The following is a 15399-nucleotide window of genomic DNA, read 5'->3' as shown; positions in this document are numbered from 1 at the left end:
AATACGTACAGTATATGGCACCCACAATGATGTTTTTCAGCATCAGATGAAGAATACTAAAAATACTGTTTTTAAATGGCATTCTTATAGTTGTTGTAACTTAAACCTCTAGCTCAGTGTTTCTCAACCTTGACAACTTTAAGGCATGTGAACTTCAACTCCCATTGCTGGCTGTGGACTTCTGGGAGTTGAAGTCCACATGCCTTAAAATTGTCAAAGTTGAGAAACACTGCTCTAGCTGAAACAAGATTTTTCTCCTTAATAATTGTACTGGTGTGTTGTATTTATATGTCTGTATGTATATATAGCATTAGAAGCCTCATTCCCCCCCAAAAACAGAGCTCATAACTACCAATTGAAATTGCCTATACAATAATATATCCCATTTATAAAATTAAGTGAACTTCTACCTGCATATACCAACTATTCTCTCAACACATGCACATTTCCCTCCTTCCTTTATGGTATTCAGGAGTGGGAATAGCTGCAGGGAAAATGGAGATGGTACATAAATGGGTGAGGCAAGGAGAAAGGTAGATAAATAAGAATAGAAAGACAAGCCTTTTTTAAAATGTTGTAAAAATGGTTCTGTTCACTAGACAAGCAACTGGCTATAATCTTCAAAGCTATCCTTGTTTTTCAGCAAAGAAATGTATCATCATTTGTACCTCATGCTTATTCACGACCTTTTTCATAGGCTATTTATTAGATATGTGAAGTGCTCAGATGTGGAAGAACAGCTGTCTGTGCCCTTTAATCAGCTGTATCTTTTTTTTTTTTTTTTGAAATTACGTGTTTATCTTCTATTGCTTCATGTCATCCTGGAAAAAGATGTGGAAGTTGCAGACAAGTGCTATTGTTTGTGCTCTGAAGCACCCCTGTAGAATCACACCTAAACTGCCCACAATCCTAATATTTATGCATACTGCAAATTCTAACCTTTTAATATTGCTACAAGGAGTAGGACTGGGACTTGCTTTTTCATGAATAGAACAAATGGATTATCACCAGTTCCTCCCATGCTCCTTTGATGCTGATAAGGATCCTCCTTGCACTTTTCAAGTGGCAAAAGGAATAGGAAAAATTGGCAAAATTACTTTCCTTCTCTCTTCACCAACAGAAATCCATAATTTTGGACTCAATTCAATAATTATGTATGATCAAGAAGCTTTCCTGTATAAGCTGAAAGCTACCTAGTGGTACAGAAGACCATATGCATCATAATCAACATGAAGAATGATTGTTTTGCAGAGGGGATTGATGAAATTATCAATGAATTTACTTTATGTCTTTAATACTTTATCATCTTCAAAAAAAGTGTCCAGACGTGTATAGAATATGCTAAACTTTGAATTACTGAACAGTTTAGTTAATAAAATGCTGTGTTACAGAATATAAAATCAAATAAGCAAAAACATTTATAAAAATCTGAACACTCTGTATTCTAACACAAATGTTCTGTACCAATTAAATACAGTATAGCAGAAATAGAATATAAATTACATTCTTTACATTAATTGCAAAATACTAGGAGTTAGCTTACTATACATATAAATCAAACAGCAGTAGCAGCAGTTTGCCCATAAGATCCCATCATCTCAATTACTTTCTAAAAAGTGAAAACTACAGTAGGCCATTCATATTTCCTTTTTCTTGAACCATTTGCTACTTTACATATACCCAAGATAATATCTATACATGGAATAATTCTCTAAAACCCTCAAAGCATAATACAAGTTCATATAAAAATATATTTACAGATAAAATCACCTCAGAACATTTTACCTAAGTCTTGTCACATAGCCAGCAACAAACAGTGCATTTTTTGTACTTGTGATGCTGTACTGCTATTTTCTTTCTTGTGCCCATGTTTTTAAAAAGCAGTAATACTGTTCTTGCACCTAAAATGCCTAGTTGGCATGTACACACACAAAAATGCCATATATACATTTAGGCATTTTAAATATTTCCAATAAATGTCAAGTTGACACAGTGGCAGGCCCGTAGGAAGACAAAACATAAAATCAAAGTGAAAACAATATCTTCAGTGTTCATATTAAACAAAAGACATATGGTAGCATGATGCCTCATATTAATCTCTACAAATATGGCACCAAGCTGTCAGTTAAAACATATACATACCATTAAACCATGATATAAACAGCATGTGTATTACACTAATACAAATTCTTTGGTAATTAACATATTGTAGGTTTTCCCTCAAGATGCATATTTACACCCTGTGACCTTTCCACCCAATAAAATATTCTGTATAAAATGTAACCCAATTTGTTCAGTAACATTCAGTAAAACTCACAGTTTTATCTACAAACAGTGCATTGATATACATCCATTCTCAAGAATCCAATTGAGCTCAATGGGGTACATATCCAGCTTAGGATATAGGATTGTACTCTAGTGTGAACCATATTTGCCTTTCAGGTAGGCAAATGATACACAGTCAACATAGGTTGTCTATTTTTTTAAAAAAAAATCACAGAATTATATCTGTGATTCAAACATTCAATTACATATTAAAACTACAATTGTTTTAAAAAAATGAAAACTGTTTTCTCCCCAGTGATATGTGCAGCAAGTGCAAAACCAAAACCAACTTCAGTTAATCCAAGATTTCCTAATCTCCTGTTTTCTAGAAAAAGCAGAAGCTGCTGCATCTCCTGATTGACAGAAGGCTTCTGCTTTGAGAGACGATGATCCTTGAAATGTTGAATTCTTCAACTTCTCCACATTGGACAATACCTGAGACTGTGAAGTTCTACTGCGTAACTTTACTTGAGCTGGTGATTTAGCAAGGCATTCAGGACGAACAAATATCCCATGTTGTGGCTTGCAATGGAAGTATTCTCTGCCTTTTACAGTTCCATCATGTTTTCCTTAAAACAAATACAAGTTAAATTATCACCTTGTTAATGCTGCAATTTTAGTAAGAATTAGATTGAACATCTGAACATTTATAATCAGAGGGATTAATTTCTAGAACTATGCAACTATTCATTAAAATATTATCTTCTCTGGACTGAGATTCCCCAGCTAAAGGAACTTTTTTGTGAATCGCTGTTTTGGTAGATAGTGAATTTATTGCTGAAGATGTCTCTGTGCAAGTTTATAATTCACTCTACTAAGCAAACATGAAAGAGCCAGGTTGCCATAGCAGATAAGAAGTGTCAGCCTTAAGTAAGAAAACCTGATTTCTAGTCCTCTCTCAGGCACAAATCCAGCTAGTTGATTTTGGCCAATCACTCATTCTCTCAATCCTAGGAAGAAAGTACCAACAAGCCAGTTCTGAACATGTTGCAAAGAGAACTGCATGTAATCACCAGAAGTCAAAACTGACCTCTATGGGCATAACAAAGAGATGAGGGTGTTCTTGAGTAGCAAATTTCCTTCCTCTAGCTCAGTGGTGGCGAACCTATGGCATGGGTGCCAGAGGCGGCACTCGGAGCCTTCTCTGTGGGCACGCGTTGCCCCAGTCCTAGGCCTTCAGCTGGGTTTTATAAAAACCTTTTCGCTTTAGGCCTCCGCTCCCATGTGCAAAAAAAAAAAAAAAAAAGTTCAGTCAATTTCAACTTCTCACGGGGAAAAAAAAAGATCTTGCAAAGTTGGAATTGATTGACTGAACTTTTTAGTCCCACCCAGTCTGCCATTACCACCACAGCCACCCCACTCAATTTGCCACGCCCAGCCAATGGGCCACACCCACCTGGCACTCGACGATGCATAAGTGGGTTTTGGGTTGCAGTTTGGCAGTCAGGCTCTAAAAGGTTCGCCATCACTGCTCTAGCTCCAATGCATGAATTTGATCGGACAGAATTAATTCCTCAAGAATTTAACTGATTCAGGGAAATTTCAATTTAATGGACTAACTAACTGGTGAAAGGGAGTGCCTACTATTCAGAAGTAGCCTTACAAGCCAATATTATAAATGTTTTGAGGACTAACTTCTTCAGCCACTAAAAAATGGAGTATTACAAAGAGCAAAGATGCCTCAAATCTGGAAAGAAGCCAATATTGCGTTATTACCAAAGGAGGGTCAAAATGTCCTGAAGATAAAAAAACAAAACAAAACCTTTAGCTCCCTTTTTCTCAGTGAGTGTTCTGGTGAGCCTCCTTTGGGCCTTTGATTCTTTTTTCAGGACCTTTGATTCTATTTCCATTTCTCCAGGCTTACTAGAAGCCCAAGACAAAAGAAAAATGGTATTTCCCAGTCTTCTAACTCTGTTTTGCTAAAGAATATCCTTCACCTATGCAATTATTCTGATAATATTTTGCATTCAACATCAGTCATTATTTTGACATGCTGTCAGGTACTGTATATTCTACTGCCCGAACGAAAGAAATAATTGACGTTTTTGTAGCAATCCACTGTTATGGCAGCCTGTAACAGTAATAGTAATAGTAGTAAAGTTGGAAGGGACCTTGGAGGTCATCTAGTCCAACTCCCTGCTCGGGCAGGAAACCCTACACCATTTCGGACAAATGGCTGTCCAGTCTCTTCTTAAAAACTTCCAGTGTTGGAGCATTTACTGCTTCTGGAGGCAATATTTGATACCTTTTGCATTCATTTAATCAGAGATCAGGAATAATCTCATATATTAAAATGTAATATTTGATGTCAGATATAAACTTTAACATTCATATGATCAATTTTGATTAAAATGGCAAAGAAAATCAATTGCAAATTCAACTTAAATTTAAATTCTAAATTAGAAGATATAAATAAAGGTTATTTTTTTTTAAAAAAAGTTTGCAACATTATTTCTTAATGGTTACATAATTTAAGATAATCTATAAAATATGTTTTATGTAGCAATGAATTATTGCACCTAATGTAACGATTTTGCTGAAACTAAATTAAGGTTTGGTTACCATCTAGTAACTGACAAAAGGAAAGATTTGGTGGGAGGGGGAAGTATTATTGTTATTATATGTACACATCTGTGTGTATAAGAAAAGCTCAAGATACTTCAGTATTAAAAAATACATTTCCTAAAACATGACACCATGCAGAAGAGATCATAATTAAGGAAGGATGGAATAACCAGAACTCAGCCTCTTAAATTTCAACTTTAAGTCACTTTAAGTCTATTTTCCACACATCAGTCCTCAGTTATTTTGATCTTCATGGTGAAGAAAGTTGTGACATAAATCAATGAAAACAGTATGTTGCTAACATCGCAATTTTGGATTGTCTGATGTTGAAATAAAGGGCCATATTACTATTACTAAATAACTGGCTGATATAAGAGTCTAAATAATGAAATCTTACCCATTTGAATGTGTAATTCAATGCCAACCCAAGTACCAGTTGAAAAATCCACAGGACCAATGTATCTTACTGTGCCAGTCTTATTATCATCAACGTATACTTGCTCGCCTACTGCCAACCAATTAGGATGTCCTTCAGAAATATCTTCAGAACTTAGGGCATCTAAATGACTTTTTCCAACAAAATCACCTGCTGGGAGAGAATCTGCACACTGTTGGCAACTGGAAGACTCTTTTTCTCTGGCTTTCAACAAAGGATTTTCAACACTACTCGACAGGTCGTATCCCACCACTGTGGATTCCAGATAGCTCAAAGCGCTATCTTGGTCATGAACATTTTTTGAGAAAGGTATGACAGAGTTCATTCCAGCTACTAATGACTTTTTTTTTCTGTTAGAAGTTATACTTGTGGAACATTCAAATTCTTTTGCATCATCAACACCCATGAATTCTGTAAATGCATGATCCTCAAAAACATTCGAAATGTGCTCAACTGTTGCTTCTCGAGATAGAAATTCAATCTCATGTTTGTTAGTAGAGGAATCCAAAGAGGAACACTGTAATCTTGGAGCATTTACATTTGTGCTTTCAGACCCTTGAACGTCTGTTGCTAAGGCACAAGTTCCTGTGATTGGCGATGCCATTTTTTTACATTTAGCCAAGTCCCTTTCTGATTCTGAAACTCCTTGGTTTGATGATTTTAAAACATGTGTTAGGTGTACTACAGAGTGGTCATTTGAATCCAAATCCCTCATTTGATTGGCTAATTGATCCGTGCTTTCACTACATGGAATAAACATATCCGATAGAGTTGCATTAGAGGCACTATGAGAAAAGTAGCCACTTGTAATACTGCTTGTGGTGGGGCTACGAGATACTTCTTTCTCAGTAACACAAGAGTTTGTACAATCTCCTTTAGTGGATAACCATTCCTTATTTTCCAGACTAGCATTGTAAACACTGAAGTCAGCAAATTCCACAGGCACGTAAGGTTTCTTGTTATTAATCTCCAAATCATCATCTTCCTCAGAGTCCTGCTAAAGGATAAGAATATGACATCAATATTCCTACATTTTAAACAAAGGAAAGATAAGTCATCAATGAACAAGGGATATGATTAATGTCTAAGTAAAGAAGTTACTGTGATATTGTTTAGTTAGCATGCAGTGAGAACTTAGTGTAATGTTTCAACAATTCTAGTAATCTTATCATTTCAAAACTAGTAATTTATTATATTAGATAAAACAACATGAATAATAACTATTTACTTCATTCATTATAATTATATTGGATTGTAATTATCTCAATTTATAAAGGCAAGTATTACAACTGATTTCATGAAAAGGTTACTTTTGTTAATTTTATTATCATTAAATGCATTTAAAACTTTGGATTTGGCAGTTTCCAACGTGTAGAATCAAGAGACAAACACAAATTTTCTTATATTTTAATAAAATTATAAATGCCTATTATATGAAACAGAACAAAATGAAGCTCACTGTTAAATATTCAGGTTGTGAACTTTCAAAAAAGTTTAATATATGTTTGAAAGTCTTTTTATCAATAACAATAATGGGTACTTCCCTTAAATTCACTTCTAATAAAGAATAACTTCTTTATCCTATGTTAGCCTTGTTACAATGAACTAGAAAAATAATGCTATTTTTCCAAATACTAAAAAACTCCTGGCATGAATTTCATTTTATTTTACTTTAGTGGAACTTATTAGTCTTCTTTTTAAAGAACATCTGCTATTCATATTAATCTCACATGTGTTTTTTGTATTAATGAAGGTTGCTATTTGCTAGGTCTCTAAGAAGCTTTACAGCTGGGATCTAAAATGCTGTATAAAGCTTATTCAGGAAATGGCGTGCATTCATCAGGATGTTTCCTATTCTTTCAGTCCGCATCATACTTGTTTTAAAAAATACCCATTCTGATTTGACAGTTTGCCAGGATGAATCAGATGGAGTACAGTATGGTTTAAGAAAAATGAACATGAAGATATGTGGTGAAAAACTAAGTTCAGATTCTAGCATCTAAGAGTTTGAATAATATCAAATTCTAATTTAACATCTATTATTTCATTCTGATTAAGCTATTATCTTAATATGGATGTTAATATCATTCTCCAAAAATACAAATAATCTGTTAACTGTATAGATTTGTACCTATACATTATTTATTAAGCTAGCAACACAATAAGAATTGGTGCTGGAATTAAATGAAAACAATTAACTATCACATATAACCATTAGCACAAGTGTATCAGGGTGCCAATTATATGAAATATGGAAAATCCAGGGGAAAAAAAAATCTAACGTAAATGCCTACACCTTTTTACAACATACCCCTTTTACCACTTTATGCCCAAATGTATTTTGTACAGAAGATCACAATTTTTAAAATCTGAATTATAAAAGGAATGCAACAAATCAGGCATTCATAAAACTATAATATTTAATGGGTATTCAGATGCTAGAAAAACTTCCTGTTTTGCAGTTTATAGTTTCAAAAGCAATGCACCCTCGAAAAAATATTTTGCAGTGCTTAAGAAAAAAGTCTTATTTAAAACATACTCAGTTCCTGGTGAATACAGAAACAAGACCTAGCAGTTTTCTGGACAACAATATAAATAGTCTGCTATTACCTTCTTCCAGGTTAGTTCTTTTAACATCCTAATCTAGATTACAGTGTTGCTCAAGATGCATGGGCTTCAATTCTCCGAATTCCACAGTCAGCATGCATGCCACATGCATTAAAATGGCCAAGGCTGAAAAACACTGGCCTGGGGCCTCCTAGTTCTGTCCTATCTAAGTACTAACCATGAGAACCCTGGTGGTACAGTGGTTAGAATGCAGTATTGTTGGCTAACTCTGTCCACAGCCTGGAGTTCAATCCTGATGGGCTCAAGGTTGACTCTGACTTCCAGCCTTATGAGGTCGGTAAAACCCAGATTATAGGGGGCAATATGCTGACATTGTAAACTGCCTAGAGTATGCTATAAAGCACTGTAGAGCAGAATATAACTTGGGGTGGTATATAAGTCTAAGCACTATTGCTATTACTAACCAGAATCAGCATCGTTAGCTTGGCTAGGTGCTACCATCTAAGCTGGCCTACAGTGAAATATTACTTACTATGGCACTATGCAAAAGATCAGTTACTAAAAAAACTAAGCATTATATGAAACAGTGTCTAGCAATTACCAAACACAGGCAATCAAGATAAAATGAATGTTCACAGCTGTCCTAAAATAATGCGTAATTTTTATATGGCTTTACAACCATCATTATTGCAAGGAAATAAAAATTTACATTAAAGCTTCTATAATAACAGAAGACATAAATTATACCTTTGGCCACCAAAGCAAATTACACCCAGTAATCTATGGTTTAGATCCAGAATTTGCATTGCAGAGTGATTCTTTGTTTCTACAACATCATGGTGTATTTTTGATAAATCAGCAGCAGCTATCAACAGATAATTTTCATAGTATTGATGCTGTTAACTATAATCTCTAAAGCTCCAAACAAATTTCCCTGCCTCAGTATGAAGGCACTACTGTTGAAGAGACTTTACTTCAGTAGTTCAGGTATCTACTGCTAGATAGGCATGGCGGATACAATCCCAAGCTAGAAGTTGCATTTATCTGCTGTTTCAGCTTTAAGAAAAAAGTTCAGACTTTCTCTTCCAATCTGGCCTTTTGAACAGGATCAATAATAAAGTTAAGTTAGTTCTTCTTTACTGGGTTTTAACTATTTTATATTTTGTTTTCCTCTTGATTATTAGCTATCCCGAATGTCCTATAAATTGCAGGCTAAGGCAATAAAATAGCAATGGCCATGCTCTCCTCAGATGGTCTCAAAAAGTTGCTCTTTTTAATTAAAATCATAATTTGAATTAATGGCCAAATAACATTTGCTAAATGAATAGAATTGGTTGCATATCCAACAATGCTCAGTTAATTTGTTCAGTAGATCACAATACAATAAAACCTTTGCAAGATCTGAAACTACTTTTATACACTTTAATATCATTCAGTCACTACTTGGGGTTCCCTAATAAAGAAAAAAATCTTCTGTTGCTCTCCAGATCTCAGTTCTCTATTATCACTGGGAGGGGATTTTTTTGTATTTTTAAAAAATACATTATGATTGTCTTAAGGCTTAAGCATCACAGATTTGTGCTGTTTTCTAAGGTAGCTTCAGAAAATTAAAGCAACATTCTCTAGTCAACAATCTCACTGCCAAGTGATTTTTGGACAATATTGATCACTTTACCATGATTAGTATGACAGACATCGCTATTTTCTTATATATCCAAAGTTACACATTATATCTATCGATTTTAACTATCTGAGCACTGTCAAAACAACACCATGTAATCTGATAAATAGAATACTAGACTCCATTTTGGAAAATGCATCAGTACTAAAAGTGGTTTGAAACATACTGGCCAAACTTCAGTCATACTGTTATTAATATTTATTTCAATGTCTTAGATCCAGTAATCTATAAAATGGGCTCACCATTCAATAGACTTTTTAAAACTAGTCCAAAATGGTCTAGTCATTTCAGAATCTTCTTGTCTTATCCTTCATTAGCTAAGTTATCAACAATACAATATATCCAATCAATGTCCTGGAACAAGGGGAAAATTCCTGGCAACCCTCTTCTACTCTGAAGAATCCTTCCAGGGAAGAAATAAAAGCCAGGGGAAAATTAGTTTTTGGCAGCATTGTATCAACAAGACAATCAAAACCCACATTTTTGGTGCATGAAGAAAGTGGTTTTACTTGATAAAAAGTACTGAATCTTGACCAAGATGTTATTTGACGAATGCTTTTAAATAAAAAGGGAACTAGGCAATTTGTGGTATGGGCTATAATACTCAGCTAACTATTCACCTAGTATGGCAATTTAGAACAGTGGCTCCAGATGAATTTAAGTTACACTGGATGTTTACATAATGTATCTAGATTTTAACATGTATTCATTATTCCCTTTGTTTGAATGTCATAGGGATAGTACTCATAATAGTTTGCTGGTGCACACATCAGATTTTTATATTAGTTTAAGAATAAAGGGTTTATCAATATTCATACCACTGAACTGAAATCTTCACATAGAATATTCAACGTATTTATTTATGAAATTTAGAAGCCATTCAACTCCCAAAGGATTCTGGATGGCTTACACTAAAAATAGACAACATTAAAAGGAAACCTCATACATCTCAATCTTAAACTGCAAAAACAGGACTATACAACAAAATGGATAACCTGACTTGTAAAAATATATTTTTATTGTATTGCTGCAACATCTATTGGGCATTTTATATTGAGCTTTTACTTTCACGTTAAGCATTATATTCTGAATTACTGTGCAGAAAAAGATAAAGACACCAAGTAAGCATGGCTAGATCACTTCAGCTAGAAACTGGCTTATAAATGTAATGGGAAATATAGTATAGGTAGTCCTCAGCTTATGACCACAATTGAGCCCAAAATTTCTATTGCTAAGTGAGAAATTTGTTAAATGAGTTTTGCTCCATTTAATGACTTTTCTTGCCACATTTGTTAAGTGAACCACTGCAGTTGTTAAGTTAGTAACACGATTGTTAAGTGAATCTGGCTTCCCCACTGATGTTGCTTATCAGAAGGTTGCAAAAGGGAATTACATGACCTGGGGATATTGCAACCGTCATAAATACGAATCATTTGTCAAGCATCTGAATGTAGTTCACATGACTACGGTATGCTGCAATAGTCATAAGTATAAAAATGGTCATAAGTCACTTTTTTCAGCGCCATTGTAACTTCAAACAGTCACTAAATGAATTGTTGTAAGTCAAAGACTACCTATAATCATATGTATACTATAGTCCTCAAACCCCGGTCCATGAACTGGGCTGAGCAAGTGGCAGGCAAGCGCACAAAGCTCCATATTTGCAAGCAGTGTGCACGAACACCCCCCCCCCCGCACCCATGCCGGTCCATGGAGCTGCAAAGATTGGGGATCGTAGGTGTAATAGTTTAAGATAATGGAATGCAACTGAAAACATAGGGCTAGGATTTCTAAACAAGGAAGAGTAAGCATTTTCTAGTTGTTCTTTTAAGCATTCTGGAAAGAAGTTTAGAGTTGATAAGCCTTAAAACAGATTTGCCACAAGTTTTCTGTGTTTTCACCAAAAAACAGAATGGGAACCCTCTCAAATTCCAAAATACTATACAAAAAGTTCCTGGTCCTCTAGAGCAAAGGTAAAGAGGCGGAAGAAAGAACCCTGCTTCTTGAAGGACTTTTCACTTCTCCCTCTGCCTCGTGCCCCACATCATCCTTTATTCAGTAGAGTCCCTTGACTTTCTATATAATATTGTCAAGGAATTAAAAGACCTGTTGTGGAGAACAGAGCAGGAAAATCTATTTTGTCACTCTGTTATGTGTGTGAAATCTGGATTTTGCCCTCTATTTTTTATTATTGGTCCATGCACGCATGAATGCATTCCCATATACATAAATGCACAAATGAGTGGCAAACCTGCTTGTTACATGCTTTTAATACTAGCTGTGCTCAGTCTAAGGTTAAGTTATCACTTTCAATTAAGTACTCTGAAAATTAAAAATGAAAAGTTGTAGAACACTGGTAAAAGTTGAAATCTGTGCCAATTTTTCAGATTTCAGTCCTAATGGGGGGGAAATGAAAAAAAAATCTTTAAATCCTACCATTTTTATATCCCTTTCAAAAAAGTGAAATATCCCTGTTTAAAAAGTGAAATATTATAAATAAATGATCAACCTAAAACATCAATGTATGGATTTTGTCACTTTCATAAGCACCACCATGCAATAAAGAATATTGTATACATGCATTTTCTCTTTATAGCTGCAGCATAAATACTTATTTAGAATGGCCACCAGGCTTTAAGTCAGAAACGAATGCAACACTTACAGTCTTTGCCTCTTGTATGCTATTGAGTTCTAATGGCATGCTATTGCCATTATTTCCTGACAGCACAACACAATCAGCATTATATACCTGAGATGAAGACATGCTCTGCAAAGGTTAAGATACACAAGACATCACACAAAAGAAAATACTGACAATGAACCATGCATATTAGTACAACACAAAAGGTTCTTGTTCTCTTCTTAAAATAATCCAGGCATGACAGTTAAATTAATTGTAGAAATCCATGCAAAATGAGCTTTGACTTTAAAAACATTGTTTCAAATACAATGATACAAATATGACAGCTCAGGTTAAACATTTATACATGCAAACATGTTTAAGCTAAAATATAAGACATGCAAGAATGTTTACCAAAGGGAGGTGACACTGAAATAGGATCCCATTTAATAAACAGGACCAAGTTTAAGACACAATTGCAAATACTTCCTATCATAGATACAAGCTGTTAGCTTCTTCCTAGGTTAAAATAATTCCTATCCACATATAAAGTCTAATATTGCCATATAATGTTGCTAAAGTCGAAATTTCTTCCTACTACTTACCTCTTTGCTAAGCAGAGGTTGCGTCTCAAGAGAGGCCTTTTTGTTCTCTTCTTTCACTGGCATTAAAGGTTTGAAAAATTTGGGTGGTTGTGGAGAGAAAGCTTTAAATGTACTGATACTTGATGTGTGTAGATTCTCTGATTGCAAAATAAAAACACCACAAACATTCATTATTTGAACATCCACTGAAAAATAAATAGGCAAATGCTGTAAAAGGCAAATAAAGCTTCACAAAGTATTTAGTCATGAGTTTATTATTCATCACAGTGTCTCTAATGGTTTTGTTCTTGAACTCACAGCACTGTTTATTCAGAAAACTAACAGAGGATATTGAATGAAGTAGGATTATTTACATTTCATAGGATTCCTTGAATAGATTCACTAATCCTATTATTCATCCAATCATTCAATTTTAAAGAAAAACCTCTCTTTACTTTCATACGGCATAAATATGCATTCTTCCTATGCTTCCCTTCTACAGAATTTCTCGCTGTAGAATTCAGAGAAATTACTCTCTTTATAATAATGTTATTATGCCAAATGCAATATGCAATAATGGCAGAACATAGAATAATAATTTACTAAACAATGAAAAAAGTTTGAGGTTCTCAAACTCCAATGAATATGGAGATTGCTTTATATAAAATGTGCTAACCAATGGGGTGCATTCATACACATTGGAAAAGCAACAAATATAATAATATATAATTAATGGTAAAATAAGTAAATTCTTATATTAAAATAACATTATTGGTGAATATTAAGAACAAAAATACATTGCCTACTATAAAACAGTAAAATACTGATAAAGTTAATGAAATATTTAAAAGGATTTTTTGTATTTATTAATTTAAATGATCACCAATAGATTGTCTTTTACCATTTCAGGTGCTTTAGCAAAAGACCAGGATAACAGTGATGAAGCCTTTTTATTATCTTATTAACTTTATGAGATAAAACTGTTAACACATAATGCCTGGATGATGCGTTTCTTGGCTGGATGAGCATATGAATGTAAAACTTCCCTCAGTTAAAGGCATAGTTTAAGTATTAGTCCACTGGAGTCCTACTGATTCATTTCTGTACATATAAAAACCACAGATTTCAGATCAGAATGTAGTAGAAAACTGGATCTAAACCAGAGATGGGATATGGCAAAATCAAATAAAGAACTTGAGAAATCTGAAGGAATAGCAATATATCAAGATAAGAAATAGGGCTATGTACCACTTAGGATTCAAAGAAAAAAGGCACTTTGGAGTATCCATACAATATTCATTTGCAACTCCTTACCTCAAATGTATATTTTCCTGTCATTGTGCTGGAAGGCAGTTAGTTGCAGATTTGTGCTAGGGGAACACATCTGCATGTTTTAAAAGACCTTTTCAACTTTGAATCTAAAATCCTGTATGATATGGCTTTGTTAAAAAAAAACAATGGACAAAAAATGACTTTCTATGTTTAGCAACATTATTTCTTGAAAAGGGTTCTCTATTAAGGTTATTAAGAAAATCCTAGAAAGATTAATCTGGGAATTCAGAGTGTCCTAAATCTGTGGCTGTGCAAAAGATATTGATTGCTTAGATTACAACAGTATAAAACTTACCTGGCCTTTATAAGTTGCACATGAAACAACTGCAACAGGGTTTATATTTCACACTATTAATTTTTCTTTCATTAATTTATAATTTCATCAACAGCCCAGTAAATGAAACAAAAGAAAACCTTACCACTGTTATCTTTATTTTTATGAGGTGAATCTCTTGGTAAAGTACCATAACATGATATATCTTGATAACTAGAAGAACAGTCTATGACATCTAGCTGACCTTCCAGCCAACCCTTGTGATGTAAACAAAGAAAAAAACTACATTAGTTTTCACCTAAAATAGCAACATTTTCAGTTGCTTTCAACAGAAATTCCTCTTTCCTATGTATTTTCTACATCACTGGTGGTTTGAGGCATTAAGGCATATTTTATGATTGTATGGCTTTGGATCAGTTAATACAGGGTCCCCAACCCCCAGGCCATGGATGAGTACCAGTCCATGGCCTGTTAGAAACCAGGCCGCAAAACCTACTGTAAACTGTATATGTGAGGGATCTAGGTTGTGTGCTCCTCCTCCCCCGCCCCCTGGAAAAATTGTCTTCCACAAAACCAGTCCCGGATGCCAAAAAGGTTAGGGACCACTGAGTTAATAGTGATTAATATTTATCATTATCCCATCCAAATGACAAAACCTGCCTACCTAGCATGACTCAGTGGTAGTATTTACAATTATTAAACTTACTGTTAATCCCAGTTTGGATTTGTAACATTTTTAGCCTTGGAAACCCCTGGTCTATTACAAGTGATTATTAAATCTTATGATACAAACAAATCTATAATTATTTCTATAAAATGCTGTTAGCAATTAATCAATTTTATATGCAAATTTCAATGACTGAATGGAATAAAAATTAATGCTTCCTATTTCACCTAGTCATGAAAAGTATTAATATCAGGGTCAAACACTTCAACGTAGTTTAGATTATAACTTATGCAACAAAAATTCCACTACTGAAAACGTGTGTCCAGCCAAGGCAAGTACTGACCCTT

The 15399-nt window shown here is 34.3% G+C and overlaps 1 protein-coding gene across 9 annotated transcripts in view; it reads right to left on the bottom strand.

Annotated features, from left to right (window-relative positions):
- Positions 1-1277: 1277 nt before the first annotated feature.
- The window catches only part of KIF13A (kinesin family member 13A), a 78898-nt gene continuing 64776 nt past the window's right edge, over positions 1278-15399 (bottom strand). For 3 of the 9 annotated variants that reach the window (XM_039322613.1, XM_039322615.1, XM_039322618.1), the window contains 5 exons: positions 14531-14642; positions 12801-12937; positions 12238-12342; positions 5288-6323; positions 1278-2894 (listed from right to left, as the gene is read on the bottom strand). In XM_039322613.1, the coding sequence (XP_039178547.1) occupies positions 2617-2894; positions 5288-6323; positions 12238-12342; positions 12801-12937; positions 14531-14642 (1668 nt within the window). In that variant the 3' untranslated portion in view covers positions 1278-2616. Of the gene's footprint in view, positions 2895-5287; positions 6324-9817; positions 9979-12237; positions 12343-12800; positions 12938-14530; positions 14643-15399 lie in introns of those variants that run through there. The other 6 variants (XM_039322616.1, XM_039322619.1, XM_039322614.1 and 3 more) reach the window with 5 other exon arrangements.

Source organism: Crotalus tigris, unplaced genomic scaffold (assembly GCF_016545835.1).
Source record: "Crotalus tigris isolate CLP2741 ecotype Arizona unplaced genomic scaffold, ASM1654583v1 scf7180000024119.3904262, whole genome shotgun sequence".
Lineage (NCBI taxonomy): Eukaryota > Metazoa > Chordata > Lepidosauria > Squamata > Viperidae > Crotalus > Crotalus tigris.
Note: the sequence above shows the minus strand (reverse complement) of the source record. Positions and strands in the feature narration are given on the sequence as shown.